Source organism: Pogonomyrmex barbatus, unplaced genomic scaffold (genome assembly GCF_055798465.1).
Source record: "Pogonomyrmex barbatus isolate J1 unplaced genomic scaffold, ASM5579846v1 scaffold7, whole genome shotgun sequence".
In the NCBI taxonomy this organism is placed as follows: Eukaryota; Metazoa; Arthropoda; class Insecta; order Hymenoptera; family Formicidae; genus Pogonomyrmex; species Pogonomyrmex barbatus.
The window spans coordinates 10,503,010-10,526,161 of record NW_028297171.1 but is presented as its reverse complement, the minus strand read 5'-3'; the positions used below and the strand labels follow the sequence as shown (position 1 = coordinate 10,526,161).

The window sequence follows — 23,152 nt, the reverse complement described above, 5'->3', positions numbered from 1 at the left end:
CAATTCTCACTTTCCGATTCTCTTTATTTTCTTCTCATGGATTGCAGATTATGCCAACCATCGAATCCATATCGAAAGCGGGAATCCACTGTCAGTGAGACCACTACTACGACAGTGATAGGCCTGAATTCAACTGCAACATTTCTCGACAAGTCCAAAAGGATTATTTCGGAGGATCTCAACGAATAAGATGAGAGAAATTTCAATGTGGAACGAGTCTCGTTGCATAATCGCATTCTTGTTGATTGCGTCATCGGTAGAGTGTTCTTTACGAATGATCGGACAGTTGTATAAAAATTATCGCCATCTGCCGCGCTATCCTTGAGATTTTCGCGGCTTTCCAGAAGAATGTCTTGTGTATAATTATTCACACAAGCAATGGCATAAATCTATGCAAAAGGAATATTCTTTCAATATTGTCATCTTGCTAAGACTTTTTATGCATATCATTACGAGCAATTACTGCAGTCTTGTTGAATTACAACATCACAAGCGAGAAATTATGTGACATCCATTCTTTCGGTTGTATATTTACTCGTTATTCGTCAATGACAATTTTTGCAGATTTATCGAATATATCAAAGATTTCCTTTTTTCTTTATGGATTAGTAAATAATGGATCAATCTCTTGAGGAATTTTTATAACTATGTATGTAGATTATATTGCACTTTATTTATTGAGGTAAGAAAAAAATTTAAGAAAATATTGATATATTTTATGAATATATGCTCGAATGTGAGCGGTGAACATAAAAAATTTATTTTTATATGTAGTACAAGAGAAAAAAATAAACGTAGTTATTTTCGCTTCTGACTTTGTAATCTATTACGATCGCAAAAAAAAAAGAGAGAAAAATGTATATGTATAACTACAGAATCTCAATTATTAACTACAAAGAACTAGACAAATTAAGAGAAATCGTGACAAGAATGTATTCTGTAAAATTGCATTTCGAATCGCAAATTGCAAACATTGTTTAATATTTCTATAATAATTTTCGTTATAGTTGTTATAAGTAATACAAGTCGGATAAGTCCAAGTATAGATAAATGTAACATGTTGCTTAGCTATTTTACGTTAGTGTTAAATGAGAGACAACAATTAAAAGTAAATACAATGTAACTCTCTCTATTGCTATTTTTTCACTCGGCGTTCAGTAGCATGTCGTGTTACAACATCTATCCGAATTCTATTTGTGATAAATATTCATATCAAGATTTTTAAATAAGGTCAATCAACGTTAGATTAATTGCAATTATGTAGATCAATAGATACTAATTAATTGATCTCTCTACTTCTTCTCCCTCTCTTCCTAACAAGAGATTAAAATACCATCCAAAAAGGGAACATGGTATATTGTATATTATATGATAAACTACTCAAAACGATGTAATAGATAAAATAATATAATACAAATCATCGTTGAGTTATTTGAAATATTCGAGTTAAATCGGTAGTTGCTTCTAAATAATTGATATTTTACTGTACTAATTGTTATGTAAAAGAATTAATAATTGATTAATACACACGTGCACGCGTGGCGCGCGCGTACACACACACACACACACACACACACACACACACACACACACACACACACACACACACATCATTCTATTTTAATTTACAATTTACATTATACTTGTATTTATGTAAATTTGTTTATCTTTCCAAGATGATTAGATAGTAAACTGGAAAAAATTGAAGAGTTATGAGAAATTGATCTAAAATGAAAGGAAGTTGTACAATATGGAATAATAAAAATAAAACAAATTATACCTGATCGTTAAGAATTTTATTTTCTCTTTGCATATATTTTGAATAAATCTATATTTTTCACACGGTAGAACATAGAATAAAGCAGTATACAAATTTGGTGACGCTCCGCAGAACATTAATCAAAAATGTATATACGAGTACACACACACACACACACACACACACACACACACACACACACACACACACACACACACACACACACACACACACACACACACACACACACACACACACACACACACTTACACATCCGCACATACATAGAAAAACCTGTGAAAATAAAATTTATCGCTCATATAGCTAAACACTTCGCTACATATCTTTGGACAGTGTAATATTTAATGTTAATATATAAAATTCGATTGTTTTTTTTTTTTTAAGAATATGCTAATTCTGAGTTTTACATTTTACATATGCATAAGCACTTGTACGTAATTGTCATCTATAAGTATCAATAAGTATTTCACGGAGAAATATTTCGCTATGTACAATGAAATAAATCCGACTGTTATATGTTTGTTTATAAAAATTTTTGTATCAAATCTCTTCTCGTATAAATTTTATTTTTCTGAGCATCGTTTCACTCACGGAGTTTTGAAATGCATATGGTTAAAGCAGAAAATTTATTGCAATCGTTAATAAAACATAGTTTAATCACTTATTTAATTCTAAAATATTAACAATGAAATATATATAATTGAAACTCAATAAATTAGTAACATGCGACTATAATTTTAAAATTTTCAATAATTTTGTACGCGCGCGCGCGCGCGTGTGTGTGTGTGTGTGTGTGTGTGTGTGTGTGTGTGTGTGTGTATGGTGTGTGCGTGTCATATCACAGTACTAAAATTTATATCTTATAAAAAAATTTATATCTTATAATTTCTGATTTTAATGATATTGAAATAGTTAAATATAACCCAGAAAACTAATTAAAAATATGTTTCGTTTACATACCAACATGCGTATCCCTTTCAAGATCAAGTTTTAATTTTACATTTGGTATTAGTAAGAGTATAAAAAACTGTAATTATTAGATGTACTAAGATAAAATAATCATGCATCTTGACAAACGCTGCTTCTTTTACGATGCATCGTTTTATTTGGTCATGAATTGTTTACCAAATAAGAACATACAAACTGTATATTTATATTATTGCAGTACACAAACGTTAAAGAAAAAATCTTAAAAGACAATTGCACATGTTTCTTTACGATATATTACGCTATCGAATTGTATCAGAAATAGGAGGTTCCGAGTTCGCAAAAATGCAAAATAATATCAGTTCAAAAAAGATATTCCAATAATACAGTTCTTTTTGATGTTGATGTTAAAATTTTTATAATTTTAAAATATCAGAATGCTTTTAAGGAAAATCAAGGCTAACTTTCCGCGTGCACAAAATAATTACAATAATATTTATAATAATAATATATATTGTGATGTAATATAAGATCAATATGATATTAATCCTAATACAAATTTAGAATTTCATTTAATATTAAAGTAATAAATTATTTCAAATATGTAAAACTTCTAAGATAATTTTTTCATGTGTAAATAATTCAGATAGAATTATTTTTAGAAATCAATTTGATACTACTAATATCAATATAAAAGAGAGTACATAAACCTGCATTTAATATCTGTTATCGATAAATCAATAAATTTTTCTTCACAAAAATCACTTTAAGACAATTTTTTGTACATATTAGTAATATAAACAATTATAAGGTGGGATTATTTTAAGGAATAGTAAACTCTTGGAAAAAATCAAGATTAGTCAATTGTGTAAGATTGGACACATATTCTGCATTTAAAAATTTCGATCGTCCTTATAATTTAAGGGAGAAGAAACTGATGGAAATCTAAAGATGGCATATTGGAAATTTTAGATGGAATATTTTGTGATTTAATGCTTTTAAATTAAGAATAGGTTAAATGTCCAAATAAAGCTGGAGAAAAAAAACAGCTACTATTGAAAATACAAATAAACCGCATGGAATGTACGCGTCGGGAAACGATACTCTTCAATTATAAACAAATCGGGCGCTTTCCATTTATATGATTTTTATGTGTCTATGTCGGATCGAATCAAGTTAATTCAAATCGATATCTCCAACGTAATGAATGGAAAGCAATATATCTTAAGTACTATGTACAATGTAGTGTTTCAAATGCTTAGAAATACTTGAGACTAATTCATTTTCGTATAATTTATAGTAACGGCACATACAGTTTATTAATATGAAGCAAAAATTGATTTGATTTAAATTATATTCTAAATATATTTGTGTACATATAAATACATTCTAAAGATACAATATTTCTGTAATATAATTTAACAAATAGAATTTGGCTTACATGAACTTTCTCTTTCTTTTTGCTGTTTAAACAGAATTCCACTTAAGGTAGACCGATACGCAATACTTAAATAAAAAGCAAAGCTAGCAAATTGGAGAAAATGTAATTAAATGGAAAGCACCCGTGAATTACGAACTTAAATCTTTTATATATGTATAAATCTCGTTTATTACATCAACAACTGCATTCGATATTGATACTGTGACCATATTGTTTCTTTTCCCTCGTTACTTTTAATGAGATAAGAGACTAACAATACTTTGTACAAGTTTTATGATACAAATATATTAAGATAATCTGGTTTGTATGCCGTACATTATATAATTTTGAGTTACAAGACTCCACACAATCCTTTCTTGTACAAGGCAATAACCTTTCCTTTCAATGGCGTAAAAAAATTTTTTTCAATTTTTTTCTCTTCTCTCGCTAGTATTGCCTCGCCCTGTACTAAGAGAAATTAAAATCTATGCTTACACCCCTGTACAGGCTCAATATATTCTTTGCTTCTATTCATTTTGATGATATTAGCCGCGAGGTATCTTCATGGTTCTGATATTTTGGTTTGCCATGAGTAAATGGTAGATATCTATACTTGATCATATGCTGCAAATAAAAAGAGATCGGTTAATTAAAATTAAGTGGGAAAATAAAAAATGAATTAAAGAATAAATTTTTAATTTGAATAAAAATGTTTGTTAACCGTTTGCCCTAGCTTTCGTAAGATTATTCAAGAAAATATTCATTTGCACAGCGTACGCGCAACTTAAAAGAAAAATCCTCCCATTTAGATGTAGATTTATAAAGATCTCTTGTATGTAATCTTTGCTTTAACATGTCATTGCATTAACACACAACACATAGAAACTTTATGTGAAACTTATTTGGTGATCTCTTACCTTTATTTGCCGCTTCATTGTGATACAAAATAATGTTATGAAATACATAACAAGTATCGGCCAGAATACTGGTATGTTAAAACAATCGAATAGCGTGCATATCATGGCAACTACCGTAGATTTTGTTACTGAGTACCAAAATTTAAATTCGGGTAATCTTCTGATAAACGGCTTAAACTCCTCATTTGACCTGGTAGGTAACTCTGGACCTTCTCCATCTGTATAATTTTATTTCAAGTTGAAGTAATTTTTTAATTCTAATCATGTCAAAGTTAATCACAAAAAGAACAATATGAAATTCTTGATCAAATTATACGTATTTAATTTTATCTATATAGTTTCTATATCTATATAATCTATATAGTTTTCATTGAGTTTCGCTTTCTATGTATGCTCAATTGGATTGTGAAACAATTAAATATAAAACAATTAAATATATATAAAATATAAAACAATTAATTATAAAAAAGCTTGGAAAGTAGTTTATTGGTTTAGTAATTTGCTAATTTGATCTCACCATCAAAATCCATGGCTGGATCAATCTTTGGAGTAAGGAATGCTATAAACAAATTTAGGTGATAAATTCCTAGTGCGTATGTAATAATATACCACCCCTGTAAACACAAAAGTATCTTTATAGTGTCCTGCAATATATATTTAAAAAATCAAGAAAACTCGATAAGCAAACTTGAGCAAATTGACAAGAAATACCATACTTGAGAGATAAATATACGTAGAATAAAAAGTACTAATAGAAATAGGGCAAATATCCATCGTGATATTACATGGGGAGTCCATAGATCTAGATATCTTTGATATATCTGCAATAGAAAAGTATTTTTATGGATTATATACAGTGTACAAACGAAGAAGAAAAAAAAAAAAGGAAAAAATAAATAATTGAGCCAAATATGCAAGTAATAAAATTCAAACAAATTAATTAGAAAAAATACAAATCATGCCATTATTATTAATATTGAATGTTATTATATACCAATTACTTGGTACAGTACTTCAATAGGATGATAAAAACAAAAGTATTATATAAAGTATTAAATATTAGCCAAACCATTTATTTCAACACAAATAATATTAACCTGTGATATTTTTATTATCCCTTGACTGAAAATATTTTTTCTAGTTGAACCACCCAAGTCTTCATCCTGCATCATTTTCTCTTACTGCAAACAGAAGGTTTTATTATACAAAGCAAAAATGACTTTAGAAAATTTCATCAATTTAGAAGCAATGTTTGTTATATACATATATACAAGTAATAATTAAACCGTATAGGTAATAGATATAAAATTTGATTAGATGTAAATTAACATTTGTATGTATATATTTTTGAATTTCTTTTAACTCACTTGAGTATATCAAACAAGCTTCTTCTAAACAGGAAAGATACGATTAAAATTTTTTGTGAGCATTGCTACCATTAATTTTAAATAAAAATCAAAAAGTTGGAACAAAAATTTGAAAAGATTATCTGCCAAATCTTTCCATTTCATTTCCAATCAAATATAATTTTCTTATAAATACTGAACATCATACATGGCTTTATAATTGATATTGATGTTACTCTAATCGATATAATATAATTGATAATAATGTTACTCAAATATTTATAACAATTGCTCTGAATCTATTGTAGGAAGAATGTGTCATAAACTTATAATCTGTGATTGATTAGAATTATTAATCGTTAATCAACAATAAATGCGAATGCGCAAGATTGAAAATGTTAAGAGCATGCGATAATTTGTCAAAGAAATTTATTCGTCGCGATATTTCCCTCAACGTGAATTCAAGATTGTAAGTGGCTTCTACGGCGAATTCACAATTTGATATGTCAGTTATACAATATCGATATATCCTATTCGCCAACTAAAAATCAGAAAGGAAAAATCTTTTCGTGGAATATTTATCATTGAATTTATCATTGTGTCGCGAATGAGAGCGAGAGAGAAAAAGAGAGAGTAATGATATTATCAATCGTTCTTCTCGAACAACATGGTAAGTGCTGCGTTAACCTAACCTAACCTCCTATATTTATGCTGATCAATCGGATATCGTTTTTAGGGAAACATGTCATAGAATTATTTACCTGCGATATTTTTTCGCGCCGTCTTCTCTACCGTACGTAACACCCGTTTTGTGCCGAATATACCTCGTTTAAAAAAATATATATAACACGTCACAACATCAATGTACTATGATTAAACGCTTCGTAGAATGCTGCAGAATTGGTAAAATGCAGAATTTATGAGACGTGAAGAGACGAGAAGAGAAGAGAAGAGGTAAAAGCGAAGGTGCCGCCGCGTCGCCGCCGCCGCCGCCGTCGTCGTCGTCGTCATCACCGTCGTCGCCGCCGCCGCCACCGCCGCCACCACCGCCACCATCATTACCGTCGTCACATTACCGTTGCTCGGTGCTACGCTTCACTGCTATTCGCTGCACGCAGCAACACCCATCATCTTTATGATTCGTTCTCGCCATTTCTTTAGGTCTGTTCTATAATGCGTCGCGTCGGTGTCGTGGGTCGTGGATCGTAAGAAAGGATCAATTGCGTTTGAATAATTCGGCCAATTAATCAATGTGATTGATCAATTCTCTTTCCATTCAAGATTTTGAACCGATTTCTTGCATTGTGTACAGAAAGCCTAATGCTGGATTTAAATCAGCGCGATGACTCGACACGCGACGTGCGATATTCAATGAGCGTGCAACTTTTTCTCGAAAAAGCTCATCGCGCTGGTTTGAATCCAGCATAAGACATATGCGATAAAAAAAATGATCAACATATTCGATTGTTCTTCGATCGAAGAATAGATTATAATTAATCGTCTTTCTTATGCCTTGTGTCCACGATCGGTCCGAAATCTCGGATAGAAAAAGAATTGACTAATTGCGTTTGAATAATGCTGAATTCAGAATGAACTAGCATAATTCGGCCAATGTTATAATTAATTCTTATATTTAAGATTGTCTTAAATAAGCTCATACAGCTATCCTATTGGTTGAAATGTTATCTTAAGACGATCTTAAATATAAGAATTGATTATGAATACCGACCTATGAATGTTCAATTTCTTACGCTGGATTCAGACCAGCGCAAGAAACGCTGTATGCTCCGAGAAAAGCTACGCTCATTGCGATATCGCGCATCGCGTGTCGCGTTATCGCGCTGATCTGAATCCAGCATTATAGTTTCAGGCTTAAACCATCTATTGTAGATCAAGGCTGCATTCGGAGAGCGCGCTATAGCACTATCACATCATTTCATCTTTATTGCTCATTATATGTAAATTAAGGATAGAATGATGTGATAGTTCTAATAGCGCGCTTTCCGAACTCAGCCCAAGTCTAAAGGCTAGTATTCATAATCCATTCTTATATTTAAAATTGTCTTAAGTAACCTCATACAGTTATCTTATATTGATTGAAATATTATCTTAAGACGATCTTAAATATAAGAACTGACTATGAATACCGGCCTAAGTTTTCTTGTATGCCCTAATTAGTAGTAAAATCTGGGAGTCAATTGTGTATCTTGAAACAAGATGAAAATTAATAAAAGTGTGGAAATTTACTAGCTTTTAGGAAATCAATTTCAAGTGGGAAAGCATCGATAACGCCTAGTGCATTCGGCTTACAATCTATGTTTATATCTATTTCATTTTAAGTACAATGATTTTAAATACATACATTAGTTTAGCTGTAAAAAAATTGTATATAAATCACCTGTTCTATAAATCATCAATTTATTATGGATACTGATGGATGTGATTGCACACATACATATAATACTTACATATAATACTAAGTATTTAAATTTGAATCTCTGGAAAAATAAAGAAAGAGAAGAGCTTGAGTGTGGAAAACTATAAGTAAAGCGATTGAGCCTGTCATATGACAATTAGTATGTACTAGTACAAGTTTTTTACTGCTTGTGCAACTTTTTGTAATTCTTACATTATCTCGCTAAAGTGTCTATCGACCTGGGGGTCAATCATGTAACTTTACGTGAAATTTTTCACTTTTCATTTTTCACTTTTTACTTTTCATTTTTTACACCTTAACATTTCACATGACTTTTCACGTAACATTTCACATAACTTTTCACGTATAGCGATTATATATATAGCTTGGATGCATAAAAAGTGAAATCATGAAACATAGTTTCATAGATTTTATAGCTAATGAAAATTATTTTTTGGTACAGTATTATATACATCTTTTAATAACCAATTGTATATGTATTACGTTCACTTAATCCTAACGCAGTTCTAATCTTCTCTAATTCCGAAGCATATTTATTAATTCCCTAGATTTCTGCCTTTCCGCCAAGGTACATGGCGAAAAAGTCACGTGAAAAATTTTACATTTTCACGTTTGAGAGAGTTACATGATCTCGCAAAATCGTACATGATCGTAAGTTCACATGATACTTTTCACTTTTCACGTTTCCGCCCTAGGGGAAAAATTACATGAGCGACCCTCTGTTTGCGATTATAATACTGCCGGGATATTCTTAAAGAAAGCTTATCTTACAGATATTTATTTTTATTAATTTCGATAGTTGTATATTTTGACAAGGTTTCTTTAAAAATAAATTATTTGTGCGAATAAAACTGACCGCGGGTAAGTAAATGAAAACAATGACCATCGAGAGAAAATTAATATGAGATTAAGCTTTAAACATCTGTGTAGCTCTTTAGTTTTGATATGTATAATTATATTATACACTCATACGCTTGATAAATCATATGCTATCGCACAAAAAATGTAATTTCTTATCAAGTAATAGCCAAAGAGCGCACTCTCTCTCTTTCTCTCTCTTCTCCCCCCTCTCTCTCTCTCTCTCTCTCTCTCTCTCTCTCTCTCTCTTTGAAATTTCAAAAGAACTCGAAATCGAAGAACCATGTTTAAATATGAAATAGAAATCCAAGAAATATTTTACAAAATTTCTTTAATCCTGTAAGATTATTTTGGGAGCAATATACAATAGTTTTCAATGAAAATAATGAAATATTTGCCTTCTGTTTTTATAAGAAAATAAGGCAGAAGGAGATATAGAAAGCTTTTAAATTAAAAATGTTTAATTAAAATTCAAATCTAGAGAAATGTCAAATCCACACAATTTATATTAGAAAATAGTACAGCTGTTTCCTTGATGACGCATCTTGCTACTCTTTGAAATGGTAAATCCCGGACAACACTGGTCCTGTTGCATCAATAACTGAGAATTGCTAGAATCGCTACCGCCAACTGCCGTCGCCGTTGCCGCGCAGTCGCTATCGTTGATAACTGTCGCAGCCATGTTATCTTTTCGCGTTTGTAGCGTGAAACCCAATGATAGATTCGATTCGCCTTCGGAACTCTGCGAAGACGAAGACGAGGTAACATTGATCTTCACTTCCGGTTTCACATACAAGCTCGCCGATTGATTTTCCGCGCGCGGTGACAAACTGTCCCGATGTTGCCGGAAGTGTTCCTCCGTGTCGTTCAGAAGAGAACTAAACATGTCTGACGTATTTCTAATGCTTACCGCGCCCATGGAATTCGAACGACATTCTGCAACAGCACAAATATACTATTAAAATATAGTACAAAATAAACTTGCTTCTTTGTTTTTCCCATTTCTCTTTTTACAAGCTAGTTTTACAAGAAGTTTCTTTCACTAGAGAAACTATGATTTAGTTACTTGTGTAACCCGCATAATGAGACACTCTTCAACGAGACATCTTTTTACATGTATACAAAGCTCTTTCGCAAATTTGCGAAAAAGTGAAATGAAAAAGTACCGAGTTACCTCGTATTTCCACGTTCTTCGTCGGAGAATTCGCGACCGATCGTCGCGCGACATCTTGAAAAGTAATAGGGGAATATATTCTTCTTTCCTCGGAGAAAAATCCCGAGGATCCCGGTGGTGTCGGGGATGACATTTTTGACGAACCTCTACGTCCCGGCAACGCGTCACCCGGAACCGATTTCTCAAACATGCCTGGATTTATCAAATTTATCGCTCCTACCAAGGAAACTCTTTTCTCAAAGTTCCTAGTCAAATGCCATTGAGGAGGTTCCTGTATAGTAATTCCTTTGGTCGCCACGGAACGACGTTCTCGTTTTTCCAACCAATAGGTTTTCATTGTGCCTGACGCATATCGGTGCGATATAAATATGATTATCTTTAAATCGTCTCAATAAAATTTGGAAATTAAACATTCAAAACCGGAAACATTTTGTAGTGAAATAGATTCAAAATAATCTTACCTTTTCCCTTGACCTCAATTTCGCCGCGTTCTTTCACCTTATATGAGGGGGATAGCAATTCTTGAGTGGATTGAGATATATGTATTTGCATGGCTTGGCTTGTCGCTTCCATACGGGCTGCCGTATTGACGGAATCACCGAAAAGACAGTATCGGGGCATCTTTAAGCCAACGATACCGGCTACAACCGCGCCGCTATGAATACCAACGCGTATCTGCAAATGTTTGCCTACGGAAGTATATATTTCCTTTAGTTTAGTATATTAGTATATTTGATATACATTGGTATGGCGTGTTACTTTTCTAAAATAATTTGGTAAAAAATATAAAAAGTTATGATAGAATTCTTTTTTCTTTTCGCCTACACACACCACACACACACACACACACACACACACACACACACACACACACACACACACACACACACACACACACACACACACACAAAAGTTACACAGCAGTGATTCTATGTCCCGTATTTTAAAAGATTCTATGAACTGGTATTGAGAATCAAATAATAAAATTACAATTTAAACATTTGAAGAATATTTAACAAAATGAATAATAAATAAAATGTGTTGTAGGAAAATTTGTAGAATTTGAAGAATGATAAAAAAATTTGAAAAGAAAGTTGACAATTCAACTTTAAAGAATAAACACGTACCTGTCGAACGATCCTTGAGATCGGTTATTGCCTCGACCATGTCGAGCGCCATATCGCATACTCGATCGGCATGGTCATTTTCTTTTACTGGCGCGCCAGAAACTACCATGTAAGCGTCACCGATGGTTTCAACCTTAAAGAAAATGATGACCATTTGTTATCAAAATCATATTTTGTATGAATAAAAGAATACATCAAAAGTAAAAGTATGATTATCGTAACAATTCCTTTTTTTATTTTACAATTGAAATTAAATTAATTATGTAAATTGTGTTGCTGGATAACATTGATATCTTTCCTTTTTAGTGGTACCTAAGAGATACCTTGTAAACTCGATTTCTCTCGGTCAAAGTGTCAAACAGAGAGTACATGGCGTTCAACATGGACACAACTTCCATCGGCGAGATTCTACTGCAGATTTCGGTAAAAGTCACCACATCCGAGAATAAAATTGATACGCTATCGAACATCTGCAAACAGAGATGAAACGAGGATGTTTTAAAACAATTTATTGTTAAAAAGGTTACATACACATATTTTTATGAACTTTAACCTTTTGAATGCAGAGCAGAGTGACATATATACATACTTATAGAACGACGGTCTATCGTTTTTACTGACTGCGTGCAACATCCAAAGGATTAGTAACATTTTGCAATAATTTTTTGAGGAATTTTAAAATTAATAATGTAGGAATTAATAATATCCTACATCCTACATCCTATAATATCCTCGATTCTGACATTAAGATACGAGAAGTAGTTATTACTTTATTTTTATTAGAAAATATCATTTTTATTTTAGACAATGCACCATCTCAAACAATGTAACGACAAAGATATTTTTACGAACGTTCCATCTCGGCAACAGCGATAAATAATCTAAACAAATTAAAAAAGATCAAAGTTTGAATTTCTCATTTTATTTTATTAATCCATACCTCGCAAGTATCAATCGGACTCTCGCCATTTCTCAAACGATCCGCGACTTGTTTGGGAATCATTTGGTACAACAACTCATCTGTACGCTTCATCTCCTCGTCCAATTTTCTCATAGATTCCTCTAATTTTTTACTCTTGAGCTGTTCTTGATCTAATGCTAGTTTTAATTCCACGGATTGTTGAGTCCCGGCGAGCATAAGATCTCTGTGAAATCATTAGATGCATGATTAGATCATATCGTTCGACATAGATTTAACTGTTAATCATTAAAGATGGAAATCATTACTAATTATTTTTTCAATTTATTCTTTAAATTTATTTTTCGATATACGTATCATACGACGATACTCTCCCAATAAATCAGAACAACGAGATAACATTAGCGTGATATTGAACAATATAATATTCTTTTTCTTCTGATAAATCATCTCGGCTGAAAGATGCTTTTACCGGCTAAAGTCGTGCATCGATAGATCATTTATATAGAGGCCGGTTGCTATTAGAGCATTCAGATCGGGCATGACTGGAGTACCAAGATACATCATCATTTTCCAATTGTCCATATATATCATTTGACCTGAAAAAATGTAATTAACGATGCAGTCTCTTAAATCTTTCGTATCTTTATACCAACTATATCCACGATCACGGTCGTATCGCTTTTTTACATATACTTTTTCACATTTATTTTACACAAAATATTGACTGTTTCATTCCATCGTATAATAAAAATAAGAAAAATTATTTCATAATTTTAGTGAATGAAATGAATAAAACTTTCGACAACGATTTTTTTTTACTAATCAAGTTTCTGAAATCAAGTGACAAAATGAGCGTACCCTTTAGTCGTAAAGTCTTATCTTCTACCATTTCAAGCTCATCACTCAAGAGAATTTCATTCCTGTGTCGATCATTCAATCGTTCCGTAAGCACTGGCTCAACGGTAACCAACTCGAAAATGTTGTTCGTTCTGTTCAATATCTAAATGCAATATTAATTACATTAATCGAAAACGATTTAAAATTTATATCGATATATATAGTTTAGTCTTTGCAAATTTTGAGAATTTTATCTGAGAGAAATCTAAATATATACACAAACCGCGAGTACATGGATTAGACAAGTAGTATTGAACTTTACATTATTGAATTTTCTATGATATTTCTTTTTGCGTTTTCTCTTATATTTATTAAATTTACCGATTGAAATTTAAACGCAATAAGCGGTCGAACCAGATCGAAGAAGTACGTGATTTTCTTGCCAACCAGATCTGGCAGTATGACCATTAACGAATTACCAATGCTCCTAACAACCATATCCGATCTGAAATTTAAATATTCGTTAACTAAATGGATTTTTTTATTTATTAGTTGATGTGCACGTGCCGCATACGCTCGCGCACGCGGGCGCACACGCGCGCGCGCGCGCGCACGCGCACACATTTTTACACTGAAACGAAATTTTTTAATAATTTTATATAATTTACTCCTCATTTGAATCCTTTTGATTATTAAGATATAAATCGAAATTGTGTAGAATATTTAATTTGATTCGAAATGGATATTTCATCTCAACAAGAGAGTTTTCGTAATAATTAACACACACCCAAAAACAATGCAGAAGGGAAATATTTCAAAGAGCACGCACGCCCCGATCGGTAGATGCTTCTCCTCACGAGTCATCGCGAGCGACGCTAACGTGAAGGCACGATTGTCAAAGGTAAGTTGAAAAGTCACGTGCACCGTGTCGAAAAGCACTTCTTCACGCACCAGCTCGATTTGCAGTTCTTTGTGATAAAAATGTCGAGCGACTTCTCTTATTTGACCCATCGTATAATAGACGAAACCTCGGCGTTTGCTCCGATAGTGAAGAGTCAACCCTGTGCATACATCATTTTCTAAAATTTCAATTCTAAAACATAATGTATAGACCAAAATGTTGCTTTTTTACATTCAATTTATAATACAGATTATATTACATGTAAAAGACTTTTTTTTTTCAAGAATTTTCCATGCAAACTAATTATTACCAACCCTATAACTGACCTTGACGAGTCTCATTTTCACAGATGAACGAAGGCGCTCGCATTCTCGGATAGGAAAATTTGAGGTACTCATGAAGATTGTCTAGACCATTCAAAAAGTCCCTCACGTGTCGTCCGAGAACCGAGAGTACGCGATCGTAACCGTACTGACCGACAAATCCTACAAAATGCACACCCATTTGATCGAAAAACTCTTTTTCCGTCACACCGAGTACCTGAAGAGTGAGAATAAAGAGTAAATTCTTTAATAGTTGTGCTGCAGATAAGGCAATTTATCCGCGTTTTTGTTTTATATATATATATATATATATCGTATAGCATTCGATTTATTACACATATATGTATGTACACACGCACATACTGTACATATAATAGAAGTTTCGGCGAAATACGATAATGGAAATAACTCGGATTTCTACTTTATATTTTTTTATACTTTAGCTTTTAAAAACATTGCACAGTTAATTTTTCAATTTCTAAATATATTCGTGGATACATAAGAGAAGCGATTAAGAAGATGACGCGTCGCAAATATACCTGAATCGCCTTTTTCGCTAATCTTGGTATCAAGTTCTCCGGATAGACTTGATGAACGCTAAAGCTTGGCTGATCCACGGATGCCTGCCTACGAATCTCCTCCCATCTATCCTCGCCGTAAACCTGCCTTATATATTCGGCCAGGTTTTCCAAGATTAAACCGTACATGTTTCTGGACGAGTCCTGCCAAGTCCTGCCAAGTCCATCAAAAACATATAATTTTTCAGATATATAATATAGTCTGTCGCACACAAGAGTCTCGTAATCGAGTCTACGTAATGTTTAATGTGTATCCATTACATCCCCGTTTGCGTTTTTTTGCCAAATTAACAATTTCTTCTTCAGCTCCAGATATGCAAACGACGCGATTATATGACAGACAGTAAATACGGTATATCTTATGTACAAGCAAAAGCACCTCAAACTATCTTAAATTATCTATCCTTTATTCCTTTATAAAGTTTGCATATCTAATGAACGTCGAGACATTTGGTATATGCGCACGATCCCAAATTAATTTTTAACAATTCTTAACAAACTTTTGTTCGCCGTCATTACCCAGTGTGATTCCTGACCTCGCTCACTAAAAGGATGAGATTTCGTGTATAATCGTGTGAGATCGGTCTCTTGTGAGTCCAACTTGGTATATAGATAAGAGCACGATTATTATTAGATCGTTCATAATTTCGCTCACGTATGTCAGCTCATCGATGACCCTGCGCTGCTGATTTATTTAAGACGTTTCAACAATATCAATAAGTTGGCGGGCTTCAACTACTCGCGGCCCAAAAACGCATCCTTGCACGATGCAAAGTGTTTAAACCTTTCTGGCACAATTTCAATAATTCTAACGACCTCAATTATTCTCTGTGGGATGGGACAAAACGAACCGTAACGATCGCAATAATTTTAATTTTCGAGTTAGGAATACTATTTATTTTTCACGTTTTTCACGTTTTTCACGTTGAAAATGAAAAAATAGAAAGGGGGAAAGGGAGAGAGAGAGAGAGCTCTTTTCAATTGTTCGATAAAAAGAATAACGAAAAGAATAACGAAATGATAAGATAATTTAGAAAGGAAAGCGTACGTGTCCTTTCCTTTTCAAAGATGAAATGATATCGTACTTACGAATTGGATTTTTAGTGTCATCTCTCCATCTCACTTTATCTCACTTTATATGCATTAAATAAATGTCCAATTTCAAGCCACGCTTGAATATTCTATCGAATCAAAGGAGCCAGAAAGTTTTCGAGACACGAAAAAAATCGGAAATGTCTATTTATTATTTAGGCATATCTGAGTGATGAAAAGGGTATATCTGAGTAAATGTTTCGATATGTAATATTGTTTTTTTTTTTATACACGCTCATTTAGGGACAAATTAGGGATCATCGTGCGGATGAAATCAGTTTGTTCCACTGATAGGATGCATAGGACAGGTCTCATGGCACTTGTGCATCAGACATCTGCGTTTCTATTTATACGAGATACTTTCGCAAGAGCGTCAAGTCACTAGAAAAATATTCTGAAATAAACACTCGCCCGTCCGATCGCATCTACCTGGGTCAAAAAGATTTCCGAGTATACATTCGAGATTTGATGGTGATCCTTTGCGCTTCCGGTCACACACGAGCTGGTGCACGCCTGCACAGGATATCGACATGATCATCGCAACGTGATCAAGATGAAATGTTCAGCGCGCGCCTGAATATATTTCGTCTTATTTCACAATTCGGCAAATTTTGTTCCTCATTTTACGAATGGCAGAAAGTTACTGGAAAGTTATTTGACATATAATTATATCCGTTGAAAAATATCTTTTGTCGAATCTTAGCAAGAATCTTAGCAACGGTGCGGCAATGATTTACTATTCTACAACAGCACATGGTGAAAATAGGCACACGGTCTTCAACGGCTTCAATAGCAAATTCGTGTTTTTCTCTGGAATAAATTTATTCCTTTTAGCGATTCATTTCTCTATTCTGTCGAAAAAGATAGATTTATCATTGCTTTTAAGGCACGGTTCTACTTCCACGGTTACTATTTCTACACGGATAAATATTTACCCGTAAAAATATTTATTTTCTTTAGATTTATCAATTTTATAATGTCGAATAATTGATAATTATTAGAGAGCAAGGTTTTATCGCACTTTCGCGTCGGATATACTTTCGTGTTAGCGATGATAGTCATTTAATCGGTGTATAGCCGATATACATGTGTACATGTATAACTGCTTTGCTAACAATTAACAGTTCGATATCACTTGCCTAAACTGGTAAACACCCTCTTGCGGACTTCTCGGATGTCCTTTGCGCTAGAAGTTGCGACCCGTTCTTTTACAGAATAGAAGATGCAGCGGGGCAAGAATGAAGCGAACCAAGAGTCACCGGTCAGTAGCAAATCACGTTGCACCTCTTGCGCGAAACGCGAAATTGTATGTTTCGTGACACAGTGCCGTGTACGGAATAATCAGGTAGATTCGATGGGCTCTCCCACTGCTTTCCGCAACTTTTCAATTTCGTCTTTCTCCCCACTTATTCCCGCTTTCCTCTTCCATCGTTCCATTTTCTTTGCTGAATCTATTTAGGCTCTGTATAGACGATCTCTTCCCGTCTCCCATTTCCACTCCCTCTTCCTTATACCTGCAATCAGGGCCGGATTTCTCAACGTTTGTAGGATTTCAACGTTGAAACTTTTAGGTCACAAATAAAAGGGAAGTGAAGAATATCTCTAATGGAGATGCAAGTTTGGAATGCAAGTTTGTCCGATAATAGTTTGTGTTAAATTTCATGATTAAACGGACAAACGGATGAGTAGAAGTAGAAGTAGAAGAAAATAGAACGTGGAAAAATTGGCTTTACATATAAACTGTGTACAATTTGAAATATTTTTTCCTATTCCTTACTTCAGTTCTCATTTTTGAATTTGTTTTTTTTTCTTTATATAAAAGAGAGATAGACAACGCGTATCGTCATCGAAGAAAAATTATGGACGGGTTAGATCTGGCATCTATGATCAAAACTTGATATTTTGCAAATAGCAATTGCAATTATTTTGTCATTTCGTAAGTGAAAAATCGAAGAAAAATATTTAACGTCCATTGTTGAAGATCCGTTCCTGTTCGCAATTTACTTGGTCTTCCCTTATAGCTGTTAGCTAATAAGATCCTTAAGGACTTTGCTTCGCGTGCGAACCGTATTCATTATGGAATACGATTCTAATCGTCCCATCGGTTAACTATTACAGCTAATTAATTAGATTGAGCCACCGGTGCGAGATGACGACGACCTTTCTGTATTATAACAATCGCAAATTGATATTACGTTTAATTGCCAAGTACGACTTAAGCGGATAGCTCGCTCGAGGTCACTTTACCAGCGAGAAAATCGCTGATAAGCTTCAAGCCACCAAGCTGATTTTCGAAGAATGGAATCAATTTTCTTTTTCACATCTCTACGTGGATCTTCAGATAGGTTCGATACACTTGTTCTACACATTTTTCCCCGTTTCTAAAATTGTTCATTTTTTAAAGCTAATTATAAGCTCTCGAGAGCGATCTCAAATTCATCCTGGCAAAAAGTTTTATTTCTTTTATTTGTCTAATTGCTAATGTAACAAACTTGAGATGAAGAAGCATATCGGGGACAAACACATCGCGCACACGTCGAATTTGAATACAAACTGAATACAAACAAATTTGTATTCAATCGGCAAATTGTTATAAAATCCACATAAAAATAACGAAAGGATTTGCGTCTCGCGCCATCGCAATCACAATCAGTTTTGCTGCCTTGCGCTCTTATGCTCTTTCGAATGTGCGAGCACTCGAGGACGAGACGTGAGACACGAAACGCACGTTATTAAGCTGCGATTAATACCGTAATATAAGTACGAGAGAGAGAGAGAGAGAGAGAGGGAGAGAGAGAGAGAAAAGCGAAACTTGGAAAAACTGCGGAGAACGCAGCAAGGGTGTCGCACAACAGGTGAGCCGCGCAAAGCTACACGCGCCTTGCGTCACCCTTACTTCACCCCGTTTCACACTTATTCGCGAAATAGATACGTTGCGTGTGCGAGAGATAGAAACAGCGTCGCGGACTCGAAATCAATCTGCGAGAGAGCGAGAGAGCGACACGTCGGAATACGCGTGTGCGCGCGGCTTTTCTCTCCCTCTCTACGCGTGGCAGAATCGAACGGAGCGAACGGGGCGGATGGAGCTCTCCGCGGATGAAGACACGTACACACGATACATAAGTCTTTCAGACAGAACTTTATATTTTAATATTTTCAAAGAAATTCATTTAATATTTGATATTTCTTTTAAATAAACCCCCTTAGAAAAGTCAAATCGGTACTAATACCGAAAAAAATATTTGCTCTTTAACGATCAACACCGTTTTATCAAGATTGTTAGAAACAAGCGAATTAAACTTATAATTAAACATTGCCGAATAAGACAATTATTTTTTAATAACTATTTCAACGCTAGATAAAATAGATACGCTATCATCTATATCGAACAAACTTTGCAACGCAATATGAGGAATATACGGAAAGTTTTATGGTTTTATCGCGCATCTCTCAACTCATTTTTCTCAACCCCACATCTTTTCCAAATATTTCGACGATTAATTCTTTAACAACGTAATTCTTTAACAGCGTAAATGTGAACAATCGTCGATTTCCATAATTCGAACGTGCTGATATATTCATCACGTATCTATGAATATTTCTCAGACGTGCAATTGCAAAATCCTTTTTAAGATAAAGTCACAAAGTATCTAAAACAAACGTCATAAAGAACTCGATATAATAATTATAGCAAAAAATTGGAAAATTGCATTATTCCTCGACTTGTGTAAAATCGATATCATTGAATAATCGATAATAATAAACAATACGAAAATATCGTATCGTGGCTTAATTACAAAATAATATTTCTTATTATCTAATTAACTTCTTTTCATGATTTCGCAGTTAGAGACACAACTCCAATGAAACGTATAATCGATATATTGCCCAGGGAAGTAGATAACATCAAAAATGTGCGTATGTGTCCATCACCCTGACTGGAAGCAAATAAGAAAAATATATTATAATTTCGATTAGACACTATAATGGAATCGCTTATTATATAATCTTCCTTTAAAAAAAGCATCAAAGTTGAAGGTATGTTGATACTCCTTTATCATCTAGATAAAATCTAGATTTCTTCATTTGAGAGATAAGCTAAAAAAATAAGCGATAAGAAAAATTATTAATGAAATTTAACTTTTTAATTCAGTATCAATATCTAATTATGGAAAGTACAAATATATTATAGTATATTTGTCTTTACAAAACATATATTTACGAATCGTTGTAGTAATTGTCACTATAATAATTCATAGTCCTTTAAGTATTGGTTACTTACTCTGCGTGCAACGTTATAATTTCCATTTTTTTACTGAAAGACCATAATTTATCGATCTCGATCTTCTTCTAACAAAACGTAACTTTACGAAATATATAATATTTGTGTTGAGAAATTATATAAGCTTTTTAAAACGATATTTTTCGACACGGCACTTCGATATAATCCCAAGTCATGTTGTAAATTTTGTAACAATTTATTCTTTTATCTATTAGATTTCCACTGTATGAAATATATTTATTCCCTATTTTCACTTTTATTTATTTATTGTAATTTAATTCTTTGTTTTTTTCGTTTTTCAGATTTCTATATTATCTTGCACTTTTTTTTTATTGTACATATTATTTACATTTATCTTTATGCGCGGTATATAAGTTTAATTAAAATTAAGAATTTTTTATTATTGCACAGGGTATTTCAATGAGCGTTATAATTTTCTCTTTATATCGAAATTCGATTTGGATCTTTCAAACACTCCGGTCTACGATATAAATACATTTCTACATTTTTCACAAAATCAATTTTGCAATAGCAATCTTTTTAATAATTTCATAATATATGTAAGAAAGAATTATAGATGAATGATCAAACGAAATCGTTGCCTCTATCTGCAATTGTTCGCGATCAGCGACGTTACTGACCGTAAATTTGTTGTATTATCGAACACACGATTGGCATTTCCTGCTATTCGACGTCAGGCTTGACGTTACGCGCGTCAATGAGACGATAAATTGTTATCCTTATTGATTACTAATGAGTCGTATTAATCGTCATGCACAATCGCCATCATAGTTTCTCACTTGGATTAAAATTATCCATGACTCTCCTCTTTCTTCTCCCCTCTTTCTTAACCTATTACTTTATATTTACTCATTTTGATAATGTAATTTAACATTTGTTACTTATTGCACTGTATGCTTCCCCCCCCCCCCCCTCTCTCTCTCTCTCTCTCTCTCTCTCTCTCTCTCTCTCTCATTATGCATTTTGTTTACAATAGAAAAGTAAGCCGTAAGAAATTGACCAACTATAGTTAAGTTATAGAAGAATAATCGATTTGTTTGGTCAATTCCTTTGACGATTTAAAGCTTATTTTTCTATCGTAGATAGAAGACGGATAACGAGAAGATCAATCTCAATCAATTATTTTTTCCACATTTTATTGTGACTGGCTAATTTCTTACGACTTATATTATTCGTATTCGTACTTGGCCGGACAAAAGATCTGATTGAAAAAATCATTATTTTAAAACGTTCTTATTTCGTATAAAGTGCAAAGTGAAAAGTTTTATGAGTCGGCCAGTTAATTATGATCAATTGATTATTTTAATTCCGTGTATTTGGCCGAATTAACCGGATTAAATTATACACAAAATTCTTATCATGGAATCGTTTCTATAAAGAATTATGAAAAGTCATTAAAAAGATTTGAGAGTTATCCAGTTAATTATAATTAAATATGTAAGAATCGTGAAATGGACCGAAATATAAATTTAAGACGCCATTGTTTCTAAAGTTCCATCAGGCGCCATCGGCGGTCTCTCTAGTATTCCGAGACTCATCGTTCTTTCTCGATCGATAAGATGGATGAGTGACATGTTTTATTCTTTTGTAAATAACATTACAAAACTCAGTTTTCCACAACGACGTATCAACAACATGTTATTTCATAATTATTTTATTAATAGCATACAACTTATAAATATATATTAATACATGAAACATTTTTTATTAGAGAATTTTGAATATTTCTTAAAAACTAGAGTAAATTCTTTGTATCATTACATGTATAGTCCTAAGGTCATCGCACACAAAATGCATAAAACACGACATAGCTGCATATGGCTGATGCATAAGGCTGATGTCCCATGGCGCGGAAATCCACAGCGGAACGGAACGCGCAAACCAATCACAGCGAAAAAATCAAAAGAAAACTCGTTCATTCTGTTCGTTCTTTTATTGTGATTGATTCGCGCGTTCCGTTCCGCTGTGGATTTCCGCGCCATGGAACACCAGCCTAAGACCGTCTGGACCAATGAAAGTCTAGCATAAAGTCGCACAATGATCAACATGACATGCTCATTGGTTCAAATGATGTTATGTATACGCAGCTATGGATGCGATCCATTTGCTGTTACAAATACTTGGAAGTATTTGATTAACCAATCGGAATAAAAATATTATGAATTGACCAATTGAAAAATACTTTAAAGCATTTGTAGCATCAAGTGGAT

The 23,152-nt window shown here is 33.3% G+C and overlaps 3 protein-coding genes and 1 long non-coding RNA gene across 16 annotated transcripts in view; 2 read left to right on the top strand and 2 right to left on the bottom strand.

The window, feature by feature from the left end:
• Dh44-R1 (Diuretic hormone 44 receptor 1) overlaps window positions 1-2,030 on the top strand; it is a 32,163-nt gene extending 30,133 nt beyond the window's left edge. For all 4 annotated transcript variants that reach the window (XM_089083337.1, XM_089083336.1, XM_089083339.1 and 1 more), the window contains one exon: window positions 48-2,030. In XM_089083337.1, coding sequence (XP_088939463.1) covers window positions 48-189 — 142 coding nt within the window. In that variant the 3' untranslated portion in view covers window positions 190-2,030. The remainder of the gene's footprint in view (window positions 1-47) is intronic.
• LOC105432650 (protein RER1) lies at window positions 1,775-7,297 on the bottom strand. Its single transcript, XM_011647550.3, has 6 exons — window positions 7,152-7,297; window positions 6,142-6,225; window positions 5,761-5,865; window positions 5,562-5,658; window positions 5,045-5,262; window positions 1,775-4,751 (listed from the first exon to the last, which is right to left on the bottom strand). Exons 2-6 carry the CDS (start codon window positions 6,214-6,216, stop codon window positions 4,659-4,661), a joined length of 588 nt encoding a protein of 195 aa, XP_011645852.3. The 5' UTR covers window positions 6,217-6,225; window positions 7,152-7,297; the 3' UTR covers window positions 1,775-4,658.
• LOC105432651 (uncharacterized) lies at window positions 7,046-12,898 on the top strand. 2 transcript variants are annotated; one of them, XR_016140916.1, is made up of 5 exons: window positions 7,046-7,060; window positions 7,127-8,966; window positions 11,907-12,192; window positions 12,293-12,508; window positions 12,791-12,898. It is a non-coding gene; the product is annotated as an uncharacterized LOC105432651 (long non-coding RNA). The 2 variants fall into 2 exon arrangements; XR_016140915.1 differs by lacking the exons at window positions 7,046-7,060; window positions 7,127-8,966 and adding an exon at window positions 9,236-9,478.
• Gyc88E (Guanylyl cyclase at 88E) lies at window positions 10,000-21,852 on the bottom strand. Of its 9 annotated transcripts, none has more exons than XM_089083328.1 (14): window positions 20,922-21,852; window positions 17,779-18,153; window positions 15,509-15,701; window positions 14,973-15,186; window positions 14,533-14,806; window positions 14,127-14,250; window positions 13,767-13,908; window positions 13,378-13,504; window positions 12,927-13,131; window positions 12,310-12,456; window positions 11,987-12,119; window positions 11,321-11,548; window positions 10,860-11,201; window positions 10,000-10,621 (listed from the first exon to the last, which is right to left on the bottom strand). In XM_089083328.1, exons 3-14 carry the CDS (start codon window positions 15,674-15,676, stop codon window positions 10,194-10,196), a joined length of 2,532 nt encoding a protein of 843 aa, XP_088939454.1. In that variant the 5' UTR covers window positions 15,677-15,701; window positions 17,779-18,153; window positions 20,922-21,852; the 3' UTR covers window positions 10,000-10,193. The 9 variants fall into 9 exon arrangements, with proteins under 9 accessions (XP_088939454.1, XP_088939455.1, XP_088939456.1 ...); XM_089083329.1 differs by having other exon boundaries at window positions 21,563-21,852; XM_089083330.1 differs by having other exon boundaries at window positions 21,722-21,846.
• Window positions 21,853-23,152: the final 1,300 nt, after the last annotated feature.